This window comes from Antechinus flavipes, chromosome 6 (genome assembly GCF_016432865.1).
Source record: "Antechinus flavipes isolate AdamAnt ecotype Samford, QLD, Australia chromosome 6, AdamAnt_v2, whole genome shotgun sequence".
NCBI lineage: Eukaryota > Metazoa > Chordata > Mammalia > Dasyuromorphia > Dasyuridae > Antechinus > Antechinus flavipes.
Genome location: NC_067403.1, coordinates 163,210,548 through 163,234,278, shown reverse-complemented (window position 1 = coordinate 163,234,278; position 23,731 = coordinate 163,210,548). Strand labels below are relative to the sequence as shown.

At 35.0% G+C, this 23,731-nt stretch overlaps 1 protein-coding gene across 1 annotated transcript in view; it reads left to right on the top strand.

The window, feature by feature from the left end:
* The window catches only part of FRAS1 (Fraser extracellular matrix complex subunit 1), a 360,951-nt gene that overhangs the window by 26,283 nt on the left and 310,937 nt on the right, over nucleotides 1-23,731 (top strand). Inside the window, exons 6-11 of the mRNA XM_051966720.1 lie at nucleotides 3,103-3,186; nucleotides 5,235-5,336; nucleotides 5,639-5,830; nucleotides 14,757-14,846; nucleotides 17,985-18,132; nucleotides 19,729-19,872. Coding sequence (XP_051822680.1) covers nucleotides 3,103-3,186; nucleotides 5,235-5,336; nucleotides 5,639-5,830; nucleotides 14,757-14,846; nucleotides 17,985-18,132; nucleotides 19,729-19,872 — 760 coding nt within the window. The remainder of the gene's footprint in view (nucleotides 1-3,102; nucleotides 3,187-5,234; nucleotides 5,337-5,638; nucleotides 5,831-14,756; nucleotides 14,847-17,984; nucleotides 18,133-19,728; nucleotides 19,873-23,731) is intronic.

The window sequence follows — 23,731 nt, the reverse complement described above, 5'->3', positions numbered from 1 at the left end:
TACTCAACCAATTCCTCTTGTTTCTTATTGTCTCTAGGATAAAACCATAAACTCCTTTGCTTATCTTTGACAACATTTTCATAACCTTGTCCAAACCTATTTTAGCCTTATTGGATATTACTTCTCCTCCTTCTAAATTCTGGGAATCTGCTTTCTCTCTGTTAGTTTAACAAAAAACAAAAAACAAAACCCAAATTCCTCAAAATTCCACTTGAATTTCTGTCTCTATGACTATCTACCCCCCAAAGCACCAGCTTTTACTTGCTGATCTCCCCTTCCCAAATACAACTGCCCTTTCTCCCAAACTATCTTATGTACTCAATATGTTTGTACATATTCACTTTATATTTATGATGTTGATATTTTTATAGTACTTATTGTCTCCTCCAATAGAATGTCAGTTCTTTTTGACTTATTCTGTAATTTGTACTTGTATCCTCAGGGCTCAGCACACTAACTGGCATTGAGCAAGAATTTAATAAATACTTGTTGATTGATTGTAAATGGGGAGTGCATACCAGGTACAGGAGACAGCCCGAGTAAAGTCGGAGAGATATTACCATCTTCCCAGTATGGTTCCACTGAGACAAATTCTTTTTTGACATACTTTTTTTAAAATGACTTTTTATTAACAGAACCCATGCCAGGGTAATTTTTTACAACATTATCCCTTGCACTCACTTCTGTTCCAATTTTTCCCCTCCCTCCCTCCCCCCCCCTCCCCCAGATGGCTAGCAGTCCTATACATGTTAAATAGATTACAGTATATCCTAGATACAATATATGTGTGCAGAACCGAACAGTTCTTTTGTTGCACAGGGAGAATTGGATTCAGAAGGTATAAATAACCCAGGAAGAAAAACTGCAAGCAGTTTATATTCATTTCCCAGTGTTCTTTCTTTGGGTGTAGCTGCTTCTGTCCATCCTTGATCAATTGAAACTGAATTAGATCTCTTTATCGAAGAGATCCACTTCCATCAGAATACATCCTCAAACAGTATCATTGTTGAGGTATATAATGATCTCCTGGTTCTGCTCATTTCACTTAGCATCAGTTCATGTAAGTTTGACATACTTTTAAAAGAAAATCTCTGGACTTGTCTCCAAGTATGGGGCCTCTTTTCAACTTGGTGATTATTCTGATTATAGCTTTCTTTGCAGATAGGCTTCCTTGTATCTCCATCACCAAAAAGCCTATCTTTTTCCATTTCTCTCCTTTTGTTTTTAAATATTTATCTTGAGAGAATTTTTCTGATTGATTGTCAGGTTCCATTCTTCCTTATTTTGGGCATTGTCCTTACTTGTAGGAAGGTAGTACCAGGTCGGGGATTGGGAGTGATGAGAGGCAGACAGGGGGTGGATTACCTAAGTCTGCTATCATAAGTTTCTGCCCCTATCTTTATTTAAGGAAGAACTTGATTGGGGTTGAAAGATAAACATAGAGAAAGAACTTTTAGCTCTATACTTCTGGCTTTCCCACCCCTATAATGGTAAAAGAAATTAAGTGAGGAAGGGATAGCATTATGGAAATTGGATAAGTCCACACAGGTGGTATGAAACCTATGAAAAAAAGTGAAAGATCCTTTATACTCTTAAAAAAAAAGATGCCTTGTCCTTCTCCTCGTGGAGGGACCTCCTTATAGCATAATACCTGGCACAAAATAGGTGCTTAATAAATGTTTATTGATTGAATTTGACTAAGTAGCAACCTTTCTAGGTATTATTTGAATTTAAACTTAACATCCTTTTTTGGGAGGAGTTTGTGTGGTTTTTATCCTGAAAACTGTATTAAGCAACATAATTCCTGAGAATTTATTTCTTAAAGTATGTATATTACTAAGATTTAAGTGATTTAGACATAGTCTTTTGACTCTTCAGCCCCCTTTCCCCTGTTTATAATTAGGGATTACTTTTATGGTTGATTTATAAATGCCCGAGGGGTCACCTCCAGATTCACATATGAAAACATACATTTAGTGGAAAAGGCTAGGGAAAACTGGAATGATTCAATTAAAGAGTTACATTCCCATTCCTGGGCTCACCAATAAATCTCATGAGAGCTGGTGTTCTGAATTTAACAAATAGAACAACACTGGACTGGAGTTGGGGTTTTCAGACCACTTTTATAGATGGAACTGACCTTTGATACATTTTCCTTATCTTTTATTTTTTTTTATTGATTCATAAAATGAAGCAAGCATTTCTGTAATGCAATACAATAAAAGAGGTGATTACACATAAAACTGCAAATTTACCATAAGTACCTGTTCCCTCCAAACATACAACAAAGTTATCATGTAAATTTCTTTTTTCCCTTTTTGTTTTCTTGCCTCCTCTCCCTCCACCATCCTAGAGATGGCTACTATTAGACATAAATAGGTACATCTATGCAAAATTATCTTATACATTTATTTATTTATACATTCTATTTATCAGTTCTTTCTCTGTATGCAAATATTATCTTTCTTCATGTGTCCTTTATTTTTCTTTATTTTTAATTTTGGTCCTTCTGACAGTCAAAATGACTTAGTTGCTGAAAGTTGTTCTTAAGACAATATTGCTGTTACTGTATCCGATGTTCTCTTGGTTTTGCTTCCTTTGCGCTTCATCATTTCATTGAAGTCTTTCTGTGCCTTTTAAAGATCATCTTTATTTTTCTTTTTTCCCCTTTTAATCTTTATTTCTTTAATATTTTCTCATTACATTCAAAACAATTGTATACATTTTAAAAGAACTTTTGAGTTCTAGATTCTCCCCTTCTCCCCACCCTCAATCCCTATAAAGAAGCTACACTCATGTAAAATTATGAAAAACATTTCCATAAAAGCCATATTGTGAAAGAAAACATAGATAAGATCATGTTTAAATTAAAGGATTGGCCTAGTGGCTTCTGAGCCTGCTCTTAGCTCAAATAACTAGGATCCTGAAATGCTATAACTTGATAGTGCTTGTTTCAATAAAAGCTTAGGTTAATAGTACAGTGGATAAAGTGCTTTCACAGTGCTTGGATGTAGTCGGTACTTAATAAATGCTCATTGGCTTGACTGAGATTTTGTTAATTTCTAACTTCTCCTTTGCTGTTTTCCCATCTTGGGTATTTAGGATGAAGAAGCAGCTCGCCTTCCTGGGAAATGTTGCCCACAGTGTCTTCCAAGACCTTGCTCTTCAGCTGGAAAAGTGTATCAGGTATTCAGTCTTTGATCTACCTGCCAAGGTAGCTTGATATGTATGTATTCTCACACTCTTCCCATGAACCTTCTCTAACCCTTTCCCAGTTCTCTTGGCTGACTTTTTGCTAGAATTAATAACTCCTACAGAAGCAGCTTTTTTACTTCATGGAAACTTTTTTATGGGGGAAAAAAGTTGCAGGGATTAGAAATATAAAGGAATGTTCTGGCATGTGCCCCCTAGTTCCGTGTATGAGTATATGAGATATTTATTGCTCACATTTTGAATCAGGAAATAAAATATTACTGGTAATAATCACCTTATGAATTGCTTTCCTTATATTTCCTGGGATTTGGGCCAAATATATATGTGTTTATATATTTCTATCTATGCATATATGTATACAAATATTTATATAGATAATTTAGATACTTAAGTAAATAGTATATTTATATAGATAAAGCTATATGAAAATTAAGGAGGCAACTGGGTGGCACAGTGGATAGAGTGTGGAATCAAGAGGACTCATCTTCTTAAATTCATATTTTGAATATTATATCTTATTGCTAGCTGTGTTACCCTGGATAAGTCACTTAACTCTCTTTGCCTCAGTTTTCTCATCTGAAAAATGAGCTGGAGAAGGAAATGGCAAAGTACTTCAGTATTTTTGCTAAGAAAACTGGGGTCATGAAAAGTTGGACATAATTGAAAATGACTGAACAACAAAATATGAAGATAAATATGTACATGCAATCTCATATCTTTCACATATATGTATCAGCAGTATTTAGAGGCCCTATTGTCCTATCAGTGAAAGTGTGTGGAGATGTAGAGGATATATTTCTTCTGTCTATTCCAGTGCCTTGTCACTTATTCTCCATATTAGTGAAATAAAGTAAATTCCTACCACTAAACAAATTTTTTTTTATCAGCTTAGGACACCCAGTGTTTATGCTATTTAACATTTCCAGCAAATTTTGTGTAACTTTGCAAAGGGATTTTGAGTGATATTTTCTTCTGCACTCATGACTAGCTTCATTTCCTTAATTCTTCCATGTAGGACAGTCTTTTCTCACCTTAGCAGCTAATTTTGTAGTCACCTTTCCCCAGTCATCTGGAGAAATGGGCTGGAGGTGCTGTGGATAGTTGGGAGAAATTTTTGCTGAGTTTTGTCTCTTCAGGGACATGAGAAGAAAATAAACAATGACATTTTCTTAGAATCTAAATCTTTTCCTTCCATCCCTCCTTCCCTCCTTCTTTCCTTCCTTCCTTCTCTCCTGCCTTCCTCCCTCCCTTCCTTCCTCCCTTCCTCTTTCCTGCTTTCCTCCCTCTTTCCCTCCTTCCTTCTTTCCCCTCCCTCCCTCCCCTACATTCTTTCTTCTTTCTTTCATATATCTACCTCTCATCTGTATCTGTGTATATATCTATGCATATCTATTATCTATATGTATCCTCTATCTCTTTTTCATCCCTATAATCTTTCTATATCTATGTAGGTATCTATCTCTTTCTATTCATCTGTCATTTATGTCCACCTATCTATCCATTCATCCATCTATCTTTGTGTGTGTGTGTGTGTGTGTATGTACACTTATCTATCATCTATCTCTATGTATCTTTCACTATGTTTGTCAATCTATCAGTACATATAGATACATATACATATATACATATATATATATATAAAATGTGTGTGTATGTACATAAATTTTAATTGATTTTTCAATATCACCTTAATTTCTGACTATATATATTTCCCCCTTACTCCATGGGACATTCCTTAAAAGTTCTAAAAAACTAGGTAGTACATCAACCAAGTCCAACAAAATATGCAAGTTCCTGTAGTATAGGTCCTCATTTTTGCCAAGAAGGGAAGGAGGTACATTTTCTCATTTTTCCCTTGGTTGCTCAACATTAAAATATATTTAGGTAAAGGACATTTTGTCTTTGAGAACAAGTTTTGCTTCTGAGGGAGGCAGGCTTCTGCAAGCTAGTCCATTGTCCTCTTGGGTTTCCCCTCTGTTTGATGTTTAGCCAATGATTTTCCTTTTCCATCTTTTACACAGAATGGTGAACAATGGACTGAAAATGCTTGTACTACATGTATATGCGACAAGGGAGAGACCAGATGTCACAAACATGTGTGTCCTTCTCTCACCTGTGAAAAGGTATTTGAAGGAGCATGTTTTATCCTGATAATGCTATTAATTTAAGAGGTGCTAGGACATAGCCAATATAATCTACAAAGGAGTTAAGAATATCTTTTTTTCATCATCTTGGTGCAGATGTGTTTACTCAGAGATGAGGGGAAGATTGCTTGTGTCAGTTAAACTGGAAATGGAAAATGAGGAACTTAACAATTTTGGCACCTTGGAACATTCTGACAGTGTTGATGATTTTGATTCTACCTCTAACCCTCATTTCTTGATCAATGATTTTCAGCTTTTTTTTTTTTTTCTTATTACTCTAGGGTCAGAACAAAGTACACCATCCCAGAGAATGCTGTGACAAATGTTTGTCATCTACAGGAAACTGCTTATATAATGGGATTCTTAGGTATCATGATGAAATGTGGAAAGACTCTACTTGTGAATTTTGTATCTGTGAACAAGGTCAGGTGACTTGCCATATTGGAGAGTGTGCCAGTGTGAAATGTACCCAGGTGAGTAACTAAGGTTTTTTACTTTAGGAGTATAAATGACTTTTACAGATAGTAAACACAGAAATTTATCTGGGATGGGTTGAGAATACCAGAGATAGGAGGATAGACTTGTTGAACCTTTAGGGTCCTGTCTATTCCAAGGAATCAATCACCGAGGTTCACACCAGGCTATTTATTACTTGTTCAGACTAGGTTGAAATAGGCCTAAAATTGTGATGAGTTCCTGGAGAATTTGGCTAGATGAGAAACTTGGGCAAAATACAAGACAGGGTGAGATGATTCTGAAGGGTTACCAGTTAGGTAAAACAATCAGACATTATTGCTGTTGCTTGTCCAAATAGATGCATATGTGCCAGGCTCAATTTCTGTTACCAGTTTACACAATAGCAATACGGTAGCAGAGAAAGAAGTCGTCCCCCCCCACCAGGAGGAAAAAAAGAGTCTCTAACAAAAAATTAGGTAAAAAAGGTCAGAACACATTGGGACTATTACCTCCCTTTTGTTCCCCATTGTATTTCATCCAGTGAAGGTATAGATGAACAGACCATTACATGAGCTATGGGGAAAGATCCTAAGAAAGCTATATTCTTCCTGGTGGCAAAGCAGATTCCAGCATATCCCAGAAGGCCTGCCTGTTTTATATCATGGGAAGGGCCTATGATAAGATTCCCAATAATAAGGCATCTGTGCCCTGCAATGTCAGAAGCAACTCAGTACTTTCTTTCTCTACTGGCTTATTATTATTATTTTTTAATTAAAACTTTATTTTCAAAACACATGCATGGATAATTTTTCAACGTTAACCCTTACAAAACCTTGTGTTCCAATCCCTCCCTTCCCCCATTCCCTTTCCTAGATGGCAAGTAATTCAATGTATGTTAAATATAGTAGAAATATGTTAAATCATATAAATGCATAAATATGCATACATATTTATACAGTTATCTTGCACAATAAAAATAAAATCAAACAGGAAAAAATGAGAAAAAAATAAAATGAAAGCAAACAGCAACAAAAAGAGTGAAAATGCTATGCTGTGAACCACACTCAGTTCCCACAGTCCTTTCTCTAGGTGTAGATGTCTCTCTTCATCACAAGGTCTTTGGTACTGGTCTAAATCATCTCATTGTTGAAGAGAGCCATGTTCATCAGAATTGATCATCGTATAATCTTGTGTTGCCATTTATAATGATCTCCTGGTTCTGCTCATTTCATTTAGCATCAGTTCATATAAACCTCTCCAGGGCTTTCTGAAATTATCCTGCTAATCATTTCTTATAGAACAATAATATTTCATGTCATTCATATGCTATAACTTATTCAGCCATTCTCCAACTGATGGGCATCCACTCAGTTTCTAATTTCTTGTACTGGTTAATTTTTTTTAAATAACTTTTTATTGACAGAACCCATGCCAGGGAAATTTTTTCCAGCATTATCCCTTGCACTCACTTCTGTTCTGATTTTTCCCCTTCCCTCCCTGCACCCCCTCCCCCAGATGGCAAGCAGTCCTTTACATGTTGAATAGGTTACAGTATATCCTAGATACAATATATGTGTGCAGAACCGAACAGTTTTCTTGTTGTACAGGGAGAATTGGATTCAGAAGGTATAAATAACCCGGGAAGAAAAACAAAAATGCAAACAGTTTATATTCATTTCCCAGTGTTCTTTCTTTGGGTGTAGCTGCTTCTGTCCATCATTCATCAATTGAAACTGATTAGGTCTCTTTATCGAAGGGATCCACTTCCATCAGAGTACATCCTCAAACAGTATCGTTGTTGAGGTATATAATGATCTCCTGGTTCTGCTCATTTCACTTAGCATCAGTTCATGTAAGTCTCACCAGTCCTCTCTGTATTCATCCTGCTGGTCATTCCTTACAGAACAATAATATTCCATAACATTCATATACCACAATTTACTCAACCATTCTCCAATTGATGGGCATCCGTTCATTTTTTGTACTGGTTAATTTTTAAAGCAGACTTCTTATTCTTGAGTAGTTGCCCAATTCAGAACACTCCTTATCATTCTTAATCATGTAAGCAAAACTAATCTATATGCATAACATAGCATGATGGGTTTTTTTTTCTTAAAATTTACTTTTAACATAAATTCTAAGGGAGAGGAGAGAATGATGTTAACTTAGAAAAAAAGACTACGATTCATACTTGTATTATTGAATAGACAGTATTCAGAGCTCAGCTTAATGCTATCTCCTCTCATGAATGATTCCTATTAGTTGATATATGTGTCTCCTCTCAATATTATATTTTATTTTTATATATATTTAATAATATAGCTAACATTTATATAGTGCTTTAAGGATAAATTTTTTTTTACTAATATTGCTTCACTTAAGATAGCATATTTACATATTTTATTATTTTTAATATATTTATTTATTATATTTAATATATTTCTGTTACCTTGGGTGAGGTAGCTACATGTTGTAATGGGCTAAGCACTGACCCTGCAATCAGAAGGACCTGAGTTCAAGTCCAAACTCAGATATTTATTACTTGTGTGACCCTAGACAAATCACTTCATCACTATCTGCATCTATTTCCTCATATGTAAAACTGAAGTAATAATAGTATCTCTCAGAGTGGTTGTGAAGGATAAAATGCTTTGTAAATCTTTAAGTGTTGTATGAATGCTAGCTGTCATTACAGTAAAATAAATAGAATAAATAATAATAAAATTTAAAAATAATAAAAGTATTGAATATATTTAGTATATATTTACATCTCAAAATCTATTTGTATCTCTGGTGTTTAGAACAGAGCCTAACCTATAATAAGGGTTTTATAAAAGCTCACTGAATGAATTATTGAATTGATTATAATATTTCAGAAAAAAACTATGAGTGATGTGTATCAAAACCAAATTGGATTGATGGGGGGAGAAGGGCATGAGTTGAGAGAAGGAATTTCCCTCAGAGAAGTGCTGTTGATTTCCCTGTGGGAATTTTTGAAGGAGAGAAAGCTTTGTGTGAAGTGGGTAAGAGTGGAAGATGGGGGCAAAGGGTTAGGGGGACCATCCTAGGCTCTTCAGCAGATATCCATTTATAGCAGAGAGATTTAATTTTGTTTTATAGAGCAAGTTCTTGTAAGAGGCTTCTTGTAATCCGAGCCACACTCTCCATCTAGCAGGGTACTGACGCAGAAGTCTGGGGCATTCAGGCACTTTTACTATAAATAGCTTTCCTATTTAAGGATTCCTATCTCACCAGGACTGAGTTGGCAGTGTTCTCTAGGACTGGAGTCTGTTGTGGCTATAGTCAATTTTTGAGGAATGAGAAGAGCCATGTTGCTTCTTGTTATTGAGGCACAAGCAAATCTCCTTTTTAAAAAGAGATTTTGGTTTCATGCATATTGGACTTTGCTAATGCTCTCTTCCAAACATATCTGAATAGTTTTCAGGTGTGGTACACGTTTTCTGTAAGACACTTTACATACAAATGGCTGTCCTTTCCACATCACTCATTGCAAAAAAACCTCTCTAATCACTTCTGGTCAACATTAATTATAATAGTCCATAAGAAAAACTCTTCCCCTCTCCTCCCTGAAATTGCTTTTCAAGACCTCTGAAAAATATATGTTTCATTCATGCCCTTTTAAATAAAGTTCCAAGGTCATGGAATTACAAAATTAAGGTCTTTGTTTATAAAATACATGTATTTTGATTTAGATGATTGATGCAGATGGATAGCAGCACTGGCAAACTAAGTTGATTGTAGTCTGAACAATAGATTCCTTTCTGGTCCTGTCTTTGACCTTGAAGTGGCTTGAAGTGGTTGAACAACAAGAATCAGAGCTGTGGATAGGAATATTGGTTTTTCTTAGTGTTACTTAGGATCAAATTATGTACTTAAAGATATATAATAATGTCTAATTAAATAATAGGTCCAAATTATTATCCCAAATGCATGAATGCATTTGAAACATTCAGAGGAAAATTATGATAGTTAACTCAGCCTAATCAGAGCCCTTTGGTAATGGAAATAAGGTCACAAATTCAATTTCTAAACAGTCCTATGAATTTCACTCTATTCCAAGGCTGCAGACTGGACTGATAATTGGGGTCATTTATTTCATTTGTTTCCCAGATGAAGATAAAAGTATATCTGTTTTTTAGTGGGTTTACAGGGATTTGTCATTCATAGCCATTCATTCCTTCTGGTTATTCTTTTCTCTACTAGTGTTCCTGACATTGCTTTCTTTCGATTATCTTTCTACCTGTCTCATTAATCCTTTTCCATGCCCCTTTCCAGGGTCATCATCCCCATCCTACTCCTAATGTGTAGATATATTCTGTCTTGGACTTTCTCTTCTTTTTCTAACTTTTTTTGTGAGTTCATCAACTATCATGATCCTCTATAATCAGATGCACACAAAATCTATAAGTCTATCCACATTTCTCTATTGAACTCCAGTTACACATTACCATCTGCTTGTTCAGTCTCTTTACCTTGATGTCCCATTGGCTTGTCAGACTCAGTATCCCCTGAATAGAAGCTAATCTTTCTCATTTCCTTATTTTTGTTGAGCACAGACCCATACTTCCAGTTATCTCACATCCTTGAACACCCCATACATGTTTTTACTGTTTTACTCCATAGCAAACTAATTGTCAAGGTTCTTTTCCTCAAGAATCTTCTATGACTTCCTCTTTAGAAGTCTAGCATTTAAAAAACCTTTTATCAGCAGGCTCCAATCTACCTTTCTAAGCATATTCAGTCAATGAATTAATAAGTAGTTATAAAGCACCAGCTGCATGCCTGTTTCTAGGTTAAATATTAGAGATCAAAATACAAAAGTGAAGATAGTTTGATTTTTCTAGAAAGTTGTTATTCACAAAGTGAATTGAAAGATTAATAAATACAAAGTGTATTCAAAATAAGAATAGTAATGGTGGGAATATTTCCAGCAGAGACAGGAAAGACCTTTCAGGTAGCATTTGAGCTGGACTTTGAAAGGAATGAAGGGTTGGGAGATGTAGAGATGAGGAGAGCAACCATTGTAGGCATTTGGGGACATCCAGTGCAAAGACAAAGGCATTTGGAATATGGGAAGCAGCAAACAGCTTCATTTTGTTGGAGTAGTCACTTAATAAACATTTATTGTTTCTTGGGGAGGGCAGGTGAGGGAGCATAGAGTATGTGACGGGGTTGTTGTTGAATTATTTCAATCATGTCCAACTGTTTGTGATCACATTTTTAGTTTTCTTGACCAAGATACTAGAGTTCTTTCTCCAGCTCATTTTACAGAGGAGGAAACTGAGACAAATAGGATTAAGTAACTTGCTCAGGATCACATAGCAAGTCAGTGTCAGAGGACAGATAGAACTAACAAAGATGAATTTTTCTGATCAAGCCTAGTGCTAGCCACTCAGCCATCTAGCTGCTAATGTGAAGGGTAGTAATCAGCTTGGAATGTGTAATCAGCCTGGAAAGATAGACTGGGTGCACAGTCATGTGGGCTCCAAACAGAGAAATTTATCCTAAAGACATCAGGGAATTATTGATGCTTCTTGAACAGAGGAGTAATGAAAAGGAACTCATTTGTATACTTTGGAAATATTAATAAGATGACTTGATGGAGGATGGATTATAGAGAAGAGAGGTCCAGAAGGAAGGGATAATTGATAGTGTCAGAGATGTTCAGAAGAATATTGTTTGTCCCTTATTCTTGAGGGGGACCAATGACATCAGGAGGATGCAAATGAATTGAATTTAAGTGAGACAGAGCTATGCAAAGTCTGCAGCCTCATTCTCTCCCCCAGAGGCATCTGAGTTCATTGGGAAGACATAGGTCACAACTGGTGATGGCTCCCTTCAGATGGATGACTTGGAAAAGGCCATTGGCATTTTTAATAAAGAGCAGTTTCTGTGAAGTGGTGAGGATGGAAGACAGATTGCAAGGGCTTAAGAAGTCCATAAAGAGCATTTATTAAATGTTTTTATCCTGTGCGTATGTACTAGGCTGTGTATGCATTGGAGAGATAAGGAAAGGCAAAAACATGATTCCCACTCTCAAAGTGCTCTTACTCTAATGGGAGAGACAACATATAAATAACTCCTTACAAGACATATACAGTGTATATAGAAAGTATCCTTAGAAAGAATGAACTGGTGACAAAAAAGCTTTTGGGGAAGATGGGACTTGATCTGAGTCTTTTCAAATTAAAGCTTTTTATTTTCAAAATATATACATGGATAATTTTCAACATTCACTTTTACAAAATCTTGTACTCTAAATTTTTCTCTCTCCCCATCCCCTCCTCTAGATGGCAAGTATTTCAATGTGTGTTAAACATGTGCAATTCTTCTATATATATTTCCACAAATATTATGCTACACAAGAAAAATCAGATCAAAAAGAAAAAGAATGAGAAAGAAAACAAAATGCAAGCAAATAACAAAAAGAGTAAAAATATTATGCTGTGATCCCTACTCAGTTCCCACAGTCCTCTCTCTGGATACACATGCCTCTCTTTATCACAAGACCATTGAAACTGGCCTGAATCATCTCATTGTTGAAGAGAGCCATGTCCATCAGAATTGATCATCACATAATCTTGTTGTTGCCATGTACAATTTGATCTGAGTCTTAAGGAAACCAGGGGAGTAGTTGGGAGGCAGAGATGAAGAAGGAGGCATTTTTATATGTGGGCAGCCAGTTAAAATGTATGGAATTGGGAGATGGAGCACCAAATAATTTAAGCCATTGTAGTTACACTGAGAGGTGTGTGGAGACTAAAAAGATAGAAAGATTTAGGTTGTATAGGACTTGAAATGCCAAACAAAATGTTTTTATAGGGTCTTAGGGAAAATAGGGAGCTACTGGAATTGAGCATATTGAGTTTATTGAAGTTGGAATGGTGAGATGTGAGTTTGAGGAAAATCACTAGAAGAAAGATTATAGCAGGGAGAGAGTTGAGACAGAAGACTACACAGGTACATCTACTTCCTAACTTCTTATTCATTTCTAACTCTCAGTTGTCTGGTCTCCAACCTCATCACTCAACTAAAATTGTGACCTATGATCTCTTAATTGCCAAATCTATGTATATGGTATGTATATTGAAGGCTCCTAGTTTGTGGGTAGGAGTTGTGGTAGAGAGAAAGAACATGAATCATGCATAGAAGTCATCGAGGAAAGAAGAATGAATTGGGGTTTGATAAATAATGGCTGTTGGGACCCAAATTAAATGATACATTTTGATAGCATGAACCTCAAAGGAAGAGAGGTAAAGGTAGAGGGGAGTCTATATAGGAGGGAAGGAAGGTGAAAGCAAGGAGAGGAGACAGTTTTTTGTAGGGGTTCACTATGTGAAAAGAAAGACAGATATGGCACAGGGATTTTTTGGTCAGGTAAAAGGTTTTTTAAGCTTTGTGGAAATCTGAGAGATGTTTGCTAGCAGCAGGAAACAGGCTAATAGATAAGGTCTGATTCAGAATTAGGATGTCCTAGAAACATGCAGCCTGAAAACATGGAAGCAGGTAGTATTATGTATATTAATTTTAAATTTATTTAATATTTAATTTTCTCAATTATATGTTAAACAATTTTTTACATTTGTTTTTAAAACTGAGCTCCAGAGTCGCATCCTTCTTCCCTCTCCAATTCATTGAGAAAGCACATGTGAAGTTGTGCAAAACAGTGTCATAAATCTTATGTTGTAAAGAAAACATAGATTCTCCTCCCCTCCCTCCAAAAAAAGCAACTTCAAGAAAAATAAATTTTTAAAAAGTATTCTTCATTTTGCATTCAGGCACAATCAGTTCCCTCTCTGGGTATGGACAGTATTTTTCCTCATGAGTCCTTCAGAGAGGTCTTGAATCATTGTATTGCTGAAAATAGCTAAGTCATTCACAGCTGATCACTTTATGATATTGCTGTTACTTTGTGCACAGTACATTTTACTTTGCATGAGTTCATGGAAGTTTTTCCATGTTTTTTTTGAAAGCATCTTGCTCATCATTTCTTATAGCACAATAGTATTCCATCATAATCACATACCATAATTTATTCGATCATTCCTCAATTAGTGGTCATTCCCTCAATTTCAAATTCTTTGCCCTGAATAAAGAGCTGTTTTAAATATTTTTGTACATGTAGGTCCTTTTCCTTTTTTTAAAAAACTCTTTTGGGATATATATCCAGAAGAGGTTTTGTTAGGTCAAAGGATATGTGTGGTTTTATAGCCCTTTGGGCACAGTTACAAGTTGCTTAACAGAGTCTTTGAATCAGTTTACAACCAGTGGGTATGTACTAGTAGATGATGGTGAGAATAGCCATTTCAACATCTGGGATTGGTCTAGAGGAAGATGCTCAAGTGATCTGAAAGATAGAATCACATCCTCTCATTTGTATCTACACTGTCTTTTGACTTCTTCCCAGGACACACCATCTTTGCATCTCTGTTCAGATTGTTATTTGTGCTTAGAATGCTTCTTCTCTGCATTCCCAGATTGTCTTCAGTTCTCAACTCTTCTGACACCATTCCTGATCTTGACAATTGTTGCACATATCTGTAGAAATTACTTTGAATATCCTTTGTATTGAATTATCCTTATACTTCATTGAGGATAGAGGCCATTTTATTTTGTCCCTATATATACAGAGCCTGATATTATGTTTTGTTCATCATAGACCTGTAATAAAAAACTTCTTTTCAAATGAATGAATGAATGAATAAATGTATAAGCACAAATCTCACTCTTGGTACCAGTTAACACTTTCCAGTGTAAAATCATAGACATAGTATATCACTTTTAAATAGGGAAAGTGGCCAAAATCCAGTCAAATGGATCATGGAAAAATTCAGATATGGAGTAATTTGTCCAAATCAGTTTGCTTCTCTTTTTTGCCACTGAGTTGTTATTTTGATAAGTATCTCGTTCTCTTCTTTATAGGATGAAGAATTAATTCACTTAGATGGAAAATGCTGTCCTGAATGTGTTTCAAGACATCAACACTGTCTTTATGAAGAACAAATAAAAGATGTGAGTATGAGAACAAAACTGAGAACTGATTTTATCCCCAATATTTACAGAAATAATTTAATTAAAAAATGACAGTGATCATTATTTAACAGTGGGAAAACTATTTAAATTTTATTTTTCTACACTTATTATACTTTATTGCACAAGAGGAAAAAATGAAAAGATATTTAACTTGTTCAAATATTTATTGATTCTATTATATCACCTTTTTCCTAGTAAGTTGGGTTTTTCTGGCATGTTTAATAAATTAAGTGAGATTTATTACTTAAGATTTAGCAAGCATCAAAAAAATGCTTTGCTGACCCATCAAGAATAATAATAAAAATTAGTAATGGTAGAACACATCTTTATAGCATTCCAGTGTTTATGAAGCTTTTTCTTTACCACCTTATAAAGTATATAATCATAAAGCATTATTCTTAGAATCATAGTTTTATAGCTAACTGGAACCATGTAGATCACTTAATTCAGCACTCTCATTTTATAGATTGGGAAATAAGAACCAAACTTGCATTTGAATTTAGGTCATCTCCTAATGCACTGTTGTTTTGTCAACACATACTGGGATTCAGAGTAGCCCACCTCATCACAAAGCTGGCAAAATCATGGCAAAATTGAGACTGTGACATGTTCTGATTTGGACTGTAGACCACTCTTTATTGCCCCAGCACTAACAAGAGAATGCCTTTGATGACATGAATGTTAGGATTCTAGACACATCCTAGATTTCTAGAACAATTTTTTAAAAGACTCTTTTCAGATTTGGGGCAGATTCCCTAATTCCTCTCTGATAATGATTCTGTTTGTCTCCCAGTGTACTTGTAGGGGGTTAATGACATCTATTTCTTTTCTTTTCTTTTTCTTCATTGAATAAATACAAGACAAGCTTTATTTTCAGTTTCAGTTTTGATCTCAGAAAAAGAGATAAAGACAAAGAGGAACTGAGGGAAGAAAAAAGGCAAAATGAAGGATAAAAGTAAAGAGAAAAGATAGAAAGTCATGAAGGTGTTGATCTACTCTTCCTCTATCCCACTAATAGAGAAAACACCCTTAATTAAATAAGTATAAGGATAGGAAAGAATAGAAATCACTAAAGAATTCCAAAGAAAATTCTCTCAGTTAAGGAAGGACAAAGAAATGAACAGATAAGAAGGGGGAAAAAACTCCATTATGATGAATAATTAACTTTTGAGTGCTGTCTTTTTCTAAAGAAGTTTTGAAGATCATAGGACTTAGGGATATCCATAGGAGCCTAAGTCTTTTAGTAAGATAAGAATACTAAGATTGTCTATAGAAACATTTTAAACAAACATGAATACTACTATTCTCTAGCATTCCATTTTTGTATTGTGATTTTAGAATATTTGACCTTTACCTTGATTTCATAGGGAGAAAAATAGATTTTTATAGTGGGAATTACCATTTAGATATCTTCTGCTAAGATTTTCCCCAAAATGTGATTTTTTTGGTTTATATGTTTGTCACAAGCAGTCTTATTTTATTTGAATAAAAATGACTTAAGTTCTTGTCTTTGGCTTGTTAGCTGTAAAAATGATTTGTTTGGTGAACTTTTTAGTGATACTCTGTTTTCTTTTCTTCTCTTTATGTTGATAGCTTTCTCAAATTTGAGTAGCACCAAACAGATTTCAGAACAATTTGTATTTTAACGTATACATAGAAATTTGTCCAAATTTAGACCAAAATTATATAGTAATATGTGATATCTTGGGACTACCAAAAGTTTTAATATATGATCAGTTTTGCTGAAACTTTTTTTGCAAGGGAATGAAAGAAAAGCAAGATAATTTAGACTGAGTCCATTAGACATTGCCTCTTCTCTTTGTTCAGTTGTTGATGTATTATTTTGTTCATATTAAACTCCATCATGCTATTGAAACTGAAACTCCTTATTTCTCACTTTTTCTATGTGATGGGATTTTATTTACATACTTTTCTTATTTTGGCAAACTCTAGCTTACTTGAGGAAATACAAGAGGATGTATATATGTGTGCATACTGTGTTTGTGTGCTCTGTGTATTTGTGTGTAGATGCGAGGTATGTGCTGAGCTCATTTGAGTACACATTTGTAGAATAGTTGGGAAATGAAAGCATGAAGGAGATTAGGAGATGGTAGATATATCCTGCGTCACCTGGAAATTGATTTTTTTTAAAGTTTCTTTTTGAAGGGCAGTTTTTATTTTTTGTCTAGGAGACCAGAATAATGTCATTAACTATGGTATGTCAGATTAGTTAGTTCAGTAGAGAATTTAAAATCATTTAATTAAAATTTTGCTCTTACGCATCCTACTCACAATCTTTGCCCCTCCCATTCTCACAGAGGTATTGTGAGGATAAGTGAAATCATCTTTGAAAAGTGCTTTGGATCCTAAGGTAGAACACTTAGTTTCATTACCGCCATCTTTTTGAACACAGAGAATATGTCAAAGTTGGAAAGTTCTTGGCATATGACACATGTCGTATGGTAAAAACCACACCTGGAAAAGCATTTGCTTTAAGAGCACAGAGGCTTAATGTCCTAGCAAAACTGGGGAAATTCCCTAATGAAATTCCCCTTAATTACCACTGGAGAGTGTGCTTATTGTGCTTTCCAGTTGAACAGGTTGAGAGTCATGTTCAAGTGTTTTTTGCTTGTAAAGAGGCATCTGTGATGGCTCCAGACCAGAGGTAGTTTTTTTTGTCATGGACACTATTGGCAATGTGGCCATACCTCTGGATTCCTTCTTAGAATCACGGTTTTTAAATGTATAAAATAAAATACATATAGAAGGAATCCAATTATATTGAAATGCAGCTTTATTTCTGCCTTTCTATCTTCCTCACTTCCTTTCCTCCCTCTTTTTTCTTCCTCCATCCTTCCCTCTTTCCCTTCTTCCTTCCTTTCTTCTTTCCCTCCTTCCTTTCTTTCTTTTCTCTACCTCTTTATTTCTGTCTGTCTCTCTGCAAGTTTGCTGATCCCAGGTTAAGAATCCTACTTCTAAATGATCACACATGGCATACTATTATGATTTGTTTGTAGACACTCATAAACTCTTTAAGTCTGTACCTAAATTCGTAGGCAAATCAAGCAAACACTGAAAGTCTTCTGGTAACTCATTCATTCCTTTATTCTCACGTAGGAGGGAGAAAGGTGGAATGATGGTCCATGCAAAATGTGTGAGTGCAGAGATGCCCAAGTAATCTGTTATCAAGCCTCCTGCTCCCCGTGCCCAGTGGGTACATTGGCAGTGAAAGTCCTGGGACAGTGCTGCCCAGTATGTAAATCAGGTAGGTACAATTTGGATTTTATTTCCAGAAAGCAATGATCATGCTAAGAAAATCCAAAGGGAGTTAGTCCTTTGAGCTCTTTTTCTGTTCTTGTTTCCTTAATATTTCATTCTACCATTTTATTTTTCTCGATTTTTTCTGTCGAGTTGCAGTCTTGTGTAATTAAATTAAACTGGCATAACAAAGAGTTTTTCTTTTTTTGAAGATGCTGAAACAACTGCTCACAGTCTTTTAGTTGCTCTTTTAAGATGAGCAATTAAACAAAAATGATTTATTTAGGGGACCCTTATAAATTAAGTTTTTTTTTAAAATAAAGGTTTATTTCTCCCCAAATACCATACCTATTTGTTCTTCACTTCTGCTTTCAATTCACTAGGAGCTGTCAGTTAATTAGTTAATGATAATTAACACATTAGGAGTTTCCCGTGCTGCTGAAATAATAGGTATAGACCATACAATCCAACAAAACAAAACTAAACCCCAAAAATATTTTGGGAGGGTTGTTTATGTTATACATTGTATAATTTGTTATTATATTGCAAATGATTGTTAGCAGTCTTTAGAGTATCATTCTCTGCACAGCATTTTGCTCATGTGTGGATAAGTGGCATTTTCCATTTGCCTTTCACAATTAATAGTTTTCATCTGTAGGTACTAATTTTTTATATTGGCATCTGTTCTTGTTGTGTTTAACTTATTATGGTAAATTGTAGTGTGTCATTTAATATAGCATGGAAAAGGAAAAGTGATTTTATGATTTAATTTGGTTGCTTTCAGAAATAGATATCAAGTGGGCTTGCCCATGAAAACAGACACTAGTGTGCTTATCATATAATTATTTTAGAGAGGCAGTCTACTATGTTGCACAGAGCACTGAATTTGGAGTCTGGAAGGGCTGGATTCTAATCTTGCCTAAGTTACTTATTTGTTGTCAAAAATAGGTTTGATGAAATCTTATAGCACTCACCTTACAGGATTGTTGTGAAGTGCAGGTGAGATAGATATTCAAAATGCTTTGTTAAACAGAAACTGCTCTAGAGTACCAACTATTATCCTCTTTCTCCCCTCTTCTTAATTTATTCCCTCCTTATACCACCACCACCACCACCACCACCATCATCATCATTATATTGATAATCAAATACTTGTAAATTTCCAGATCCAAAGAAACTCGTTTGTAGATAGTGATATAAATTCAATGAATTGCAAATTATGTAAAATGGGTTTTGATATTAAACACACAAGTTTCCTGTAAACTCAAAGCTTAAGAACGTTTAAACAAAAAAAAATTATAAATGACTTGAAAATCATATCTGTTTGATGGCTGGTCATTTTTAGTTCACTATCATATCAATCAGACAAAGCAATATGCAGTTAGTATTGTCTGCTCTCTCTGGATGATTTTAATGCTCTAATGGCTTTTCGGGGATAATAAGACAGAAGAGAAACTCTTTGAAATTTTTCTCTAATATGAATTTTTGTCACTTTTGCTTTTCTTCATATTTACCTTTTGGATACCTGATAGTTTCCTCCTGCCTGGAAAGCTTAGCCAACTGCCTTCTACTTATACTTCCTTTTCTTTTTCCTTGATTCTAGTCCCTTGTGACCAAGACTGCCTGACTTGTTCTCAGTCTCCAGACCACTGTGACCTCTGTCGAGATCCCAGGAAGCATCTGCAGAGCGGGAGCTGTGTGCATAGCTGTGACCTAGGATTTTACCAGAGTGCTGGCCTTTGTTTAGGTATGATTGAATTGTTGGCTAATACTTCTCACATCTGGGCATTAGATCACCTGGAAAGATATTAGGAGTGAATGGATGGATAAATCAATGAAAGAATGATCACTTATTAAAAGGTTACTAGTAAGAAGACAAAACCCTCTCCCCAAAAACAAATCTCCAAGGCAAGACAGTTCCTGCTTTCAGTGAGGTTACATAGGGGAAATAATATATAATAAACATATAGTGGAGTGTGAGATGAATGAAAATCCCCAAGAGACAGAGTTCCTGGGTAATTAATAATTAATAATCATTTTTAATTAGGCTAGCTGCATTAATAAATTGATAACAAATGGTTTCTCTTGGTAAACAAAGACTGCCTTACAAGTGAAAATCAACCTTGATTTTTTATCAACAACAAAAAATATTGATAGAAAATTGAGGGTCACAGGGTTAAGTATTTTGTCTAGAGTCACACAGCTAAGTATCTAAAACCAAATTTGAACTAATTTTGTGACATCCTCTCCAGAACAAAAAATGCAAAACATCAAAAACATTTGTAGCTAAATAGAATGATGGCTTACAGGTTTGACATTGCATTGACATTTCTGTTGAGAACTTGAATTCATCGCCAGATTCAGCAGCCTCTAACAATCCTAGTAGAAGCTATTTCCATTTGAACCTCTCTGGCTATTTTTCTCCTTCAAGAACTGGATCACATTATACTCTGATGGAGGAGATCAAGAACTTGGGTTCCTTCCTTCTGGGTAAGAGCTCGCCCAGACAGGATTCTATTTATCCACTATAAACAGAAATTAGGTTTACTATTTGGGTGGGGTTTCACCCAAAATTGATGAACACGTGCCTTGAGGGCTTGGAATAATCCACTAATCAACCATATACATAAGGTCAGAGACTGACCTTAACAGGATTTGGGCCTTTACAAAAAAATAGATAGAAAAGTGGATCATAATTAATAATTAGTTACTAATATAATAAAATAAATAATATAATAGTTATAATATTAATATAATATGATATATTGATATAATAAATATATCAGCATAATATTAGTATAATAACATATTAATTAGTACAATAATATTATGTATAATATTAAATATAATAGTAATATAAATTTTTCTCATTTTACACAAGGAGTAGTGTTTTGTTTCAGACAATCACAGATATGATGAGTAGATTGATGTACCCTTTCAGTTGTAGTGGCCAAATTGATTTGATTGTAATTCCATAGTTTAGAAGCAGACATGGAAGAATGCTTTACCTACTGTAGTAGAATAGATGGTGAGCTCACAGGGGACTGAATGCAGCCTGATTGGAGCTCACCTTGATATAGTGGGTCATGACACATGTTTACCTATTGGTATTGGGGGAAATTTCAGAATTCTCTCTCCCACAGCTTCTACTCTTGTGGAATATAAGAAAGTGGTAAACTGACCACTTCTACCCCAATCGTGCCTTTCCTTCTGATGATTTGACAAAGACCAAGAATATCAGTCTAATTATCTAATTGATTATCACTTTTAATGATGAAGCAGTATGGCCTAGTGGATAGAGTTTGTGAGCTGGGGAGATATGAGTTCCATTCCGTATGAGTATGTTACATACTAGCTATGTGACCACATCATTTATCCCCTCAGTGCTTTCAGCCACCATCTAAGCCTACAGGAAGCAGAGAAAGTGCTGATCTGCATTGGCAGAGTGAATTTCCTCATCTAGGACTTCTTTGCTTTATAAATAAAACCATAAGTTCCCATCCCTATCCCTATCAGATAATAATATGAAGATTGCAGTTGTATATTGGCAGCTACTTGACACAGTGGATAAAGTACCAAGTCTGAAATGAGTTCAAATTTGGCTTTAGATATTTACTAGCTGTATGATTCTGGGCAAGTCACTTAACCCTATTTGCCTTAGTTTCCTCATCTGTAAAATGAATTGGAGCAGAAAATGGCAAACCACTTCAATTTTTTTGCCAAGAAAATCTCAAATGGGATTCAGAAGAGAGGGACATGACTAAAATGACTGAACAATGATAACAGCAACAAACAACAGATAAACTATTTTCAGGGCATGGGATCTAATACATTAAAACATTACTCTAAGATATAAGTTTTCCAGCTTAATTTTTAGAGTTGGAAGGGACCTTAAAGGTTTTCTAGGCCAGTTGTAGTTGATGAAATTGAACTTGAGAGATTTAAATAACTTGTCAAAATGTCCCACAGCTCATAAGTTGGAAGCAGGTCAGGAGCTTGCCAGATATCTTGACTTGCCTTACGTATAATACACTTCATATGAACTGACCCAATTACAGTCATACAATAAAATGTATTCTTAGAAGAAATGGAGCATATTAATATTCACACCCTCTCCAGAACAAAAAATGCAAAATACCAAAAACTAAATAGAATGATAGTTTGCAGGTTTTCAAAACAACAAAAGATGTGGCAAAGTTGACTTCATCATGAGTCAAAGACAGTAAGAAATCATTCATATGACAGATGGTCATCTCTTCTTAAAGTGCTACTAAGGCAATGAAGAAGGTTAATGAAGCAAAAGCAAGAAGATCCCTGGAAAGATAGTTGCAGTTTATGCACTAATGCAGTATGAAGAAGTATAGAAAAACTCTGAAGAAGTTGACAAGATTCTCTAAGCCAACATATATTGGGTTAAGTGGTGAGAAAATTCATGTGAGAGCAAGAAAGGATGGCAAAAAGTCCTTTGGAAAATATAGTTAAGTTTAAGAAATAAAAGAAGCTCAATATTTGTATACTTCTCAGAACCTTCAGTTCTGTATATTAGAATTTTATTTCAAAAACAGAGTAGAAAGACATTAACCATGGAGAAAATTATACATCATCTCTTCAGGTGAAACTGGTCTTAGCAAATAGAGGTAATTAATAGCCTCATGAAGCAACAAGATTGCTGTATTTGGAGTAAGAACATCTGGAATCAAATGCCAGTTCTGCTAGTTGTGACATGTATGAACTTAATCAAGTATCTCTAGGTAAGTCAACAAAGATGGTAGGAGCCAATGGACTGTAACAAACACACTCTAAAGATATTCATACAAAAGGTATTGACAGATCATTTCATAGGATGTCTTAGAAAGAGGGAAAAAACAGAAAAAGAATCATAAACATACTAATTTTTAAAAAGGCATTTGAAAAGCCTTAAATAACTACAGTTTCATCTGTTCATTTTCTTATAAAAATCTTTACAATAATCATAAGTCTTTTATCTTTAATTACTCTATATGAAAGGAACAGACAGATTTTCACAATCCTCTACAGTGGACCTCATCTTTACAGTCACAATCCTGAGTAGAAGTAATGGAGCACACAGAATCATTGTGCTTATTTTTGGTTTTTTATCACAAGCCCCTTCTCCCCTTAATTTTAACATAGCAAAATGGAGACTTAACATTCTCTAACAAAGAGTCTTTCTCGAGTATGTTAAGATCAGGCAAGATTCCTTTGTAGACATAACCACAGAGACAACTTTGTTCAATGACCCTCTGACTATTAACATCAAATGAGGCATAAAACAGAGATGGATGTATGTGGAAAGTGGATACAGAATAAGTTGCCTGCAGAGTTCAAATAGAAGAGAGATTCTTCCAAATGTTTCTCTCATTTGCAGATAGCATTTTTCTGTTTGTATGGAGCTAGCTCAGAGCATTATGTGACTTCCTCAGCATGATCTATGCTTACAAAAGAGAATGACCTACATAGTAGTCATAGTAATTGATACAGGAAGAAATAAAAAGGTAAATATTGCCATTGTCCAGAAAAGTGGATGAGCAATTTTCCTTCCAAATTTTCCTTATCTGTTTGTCTGTCTATCTATCTATTCATCCATT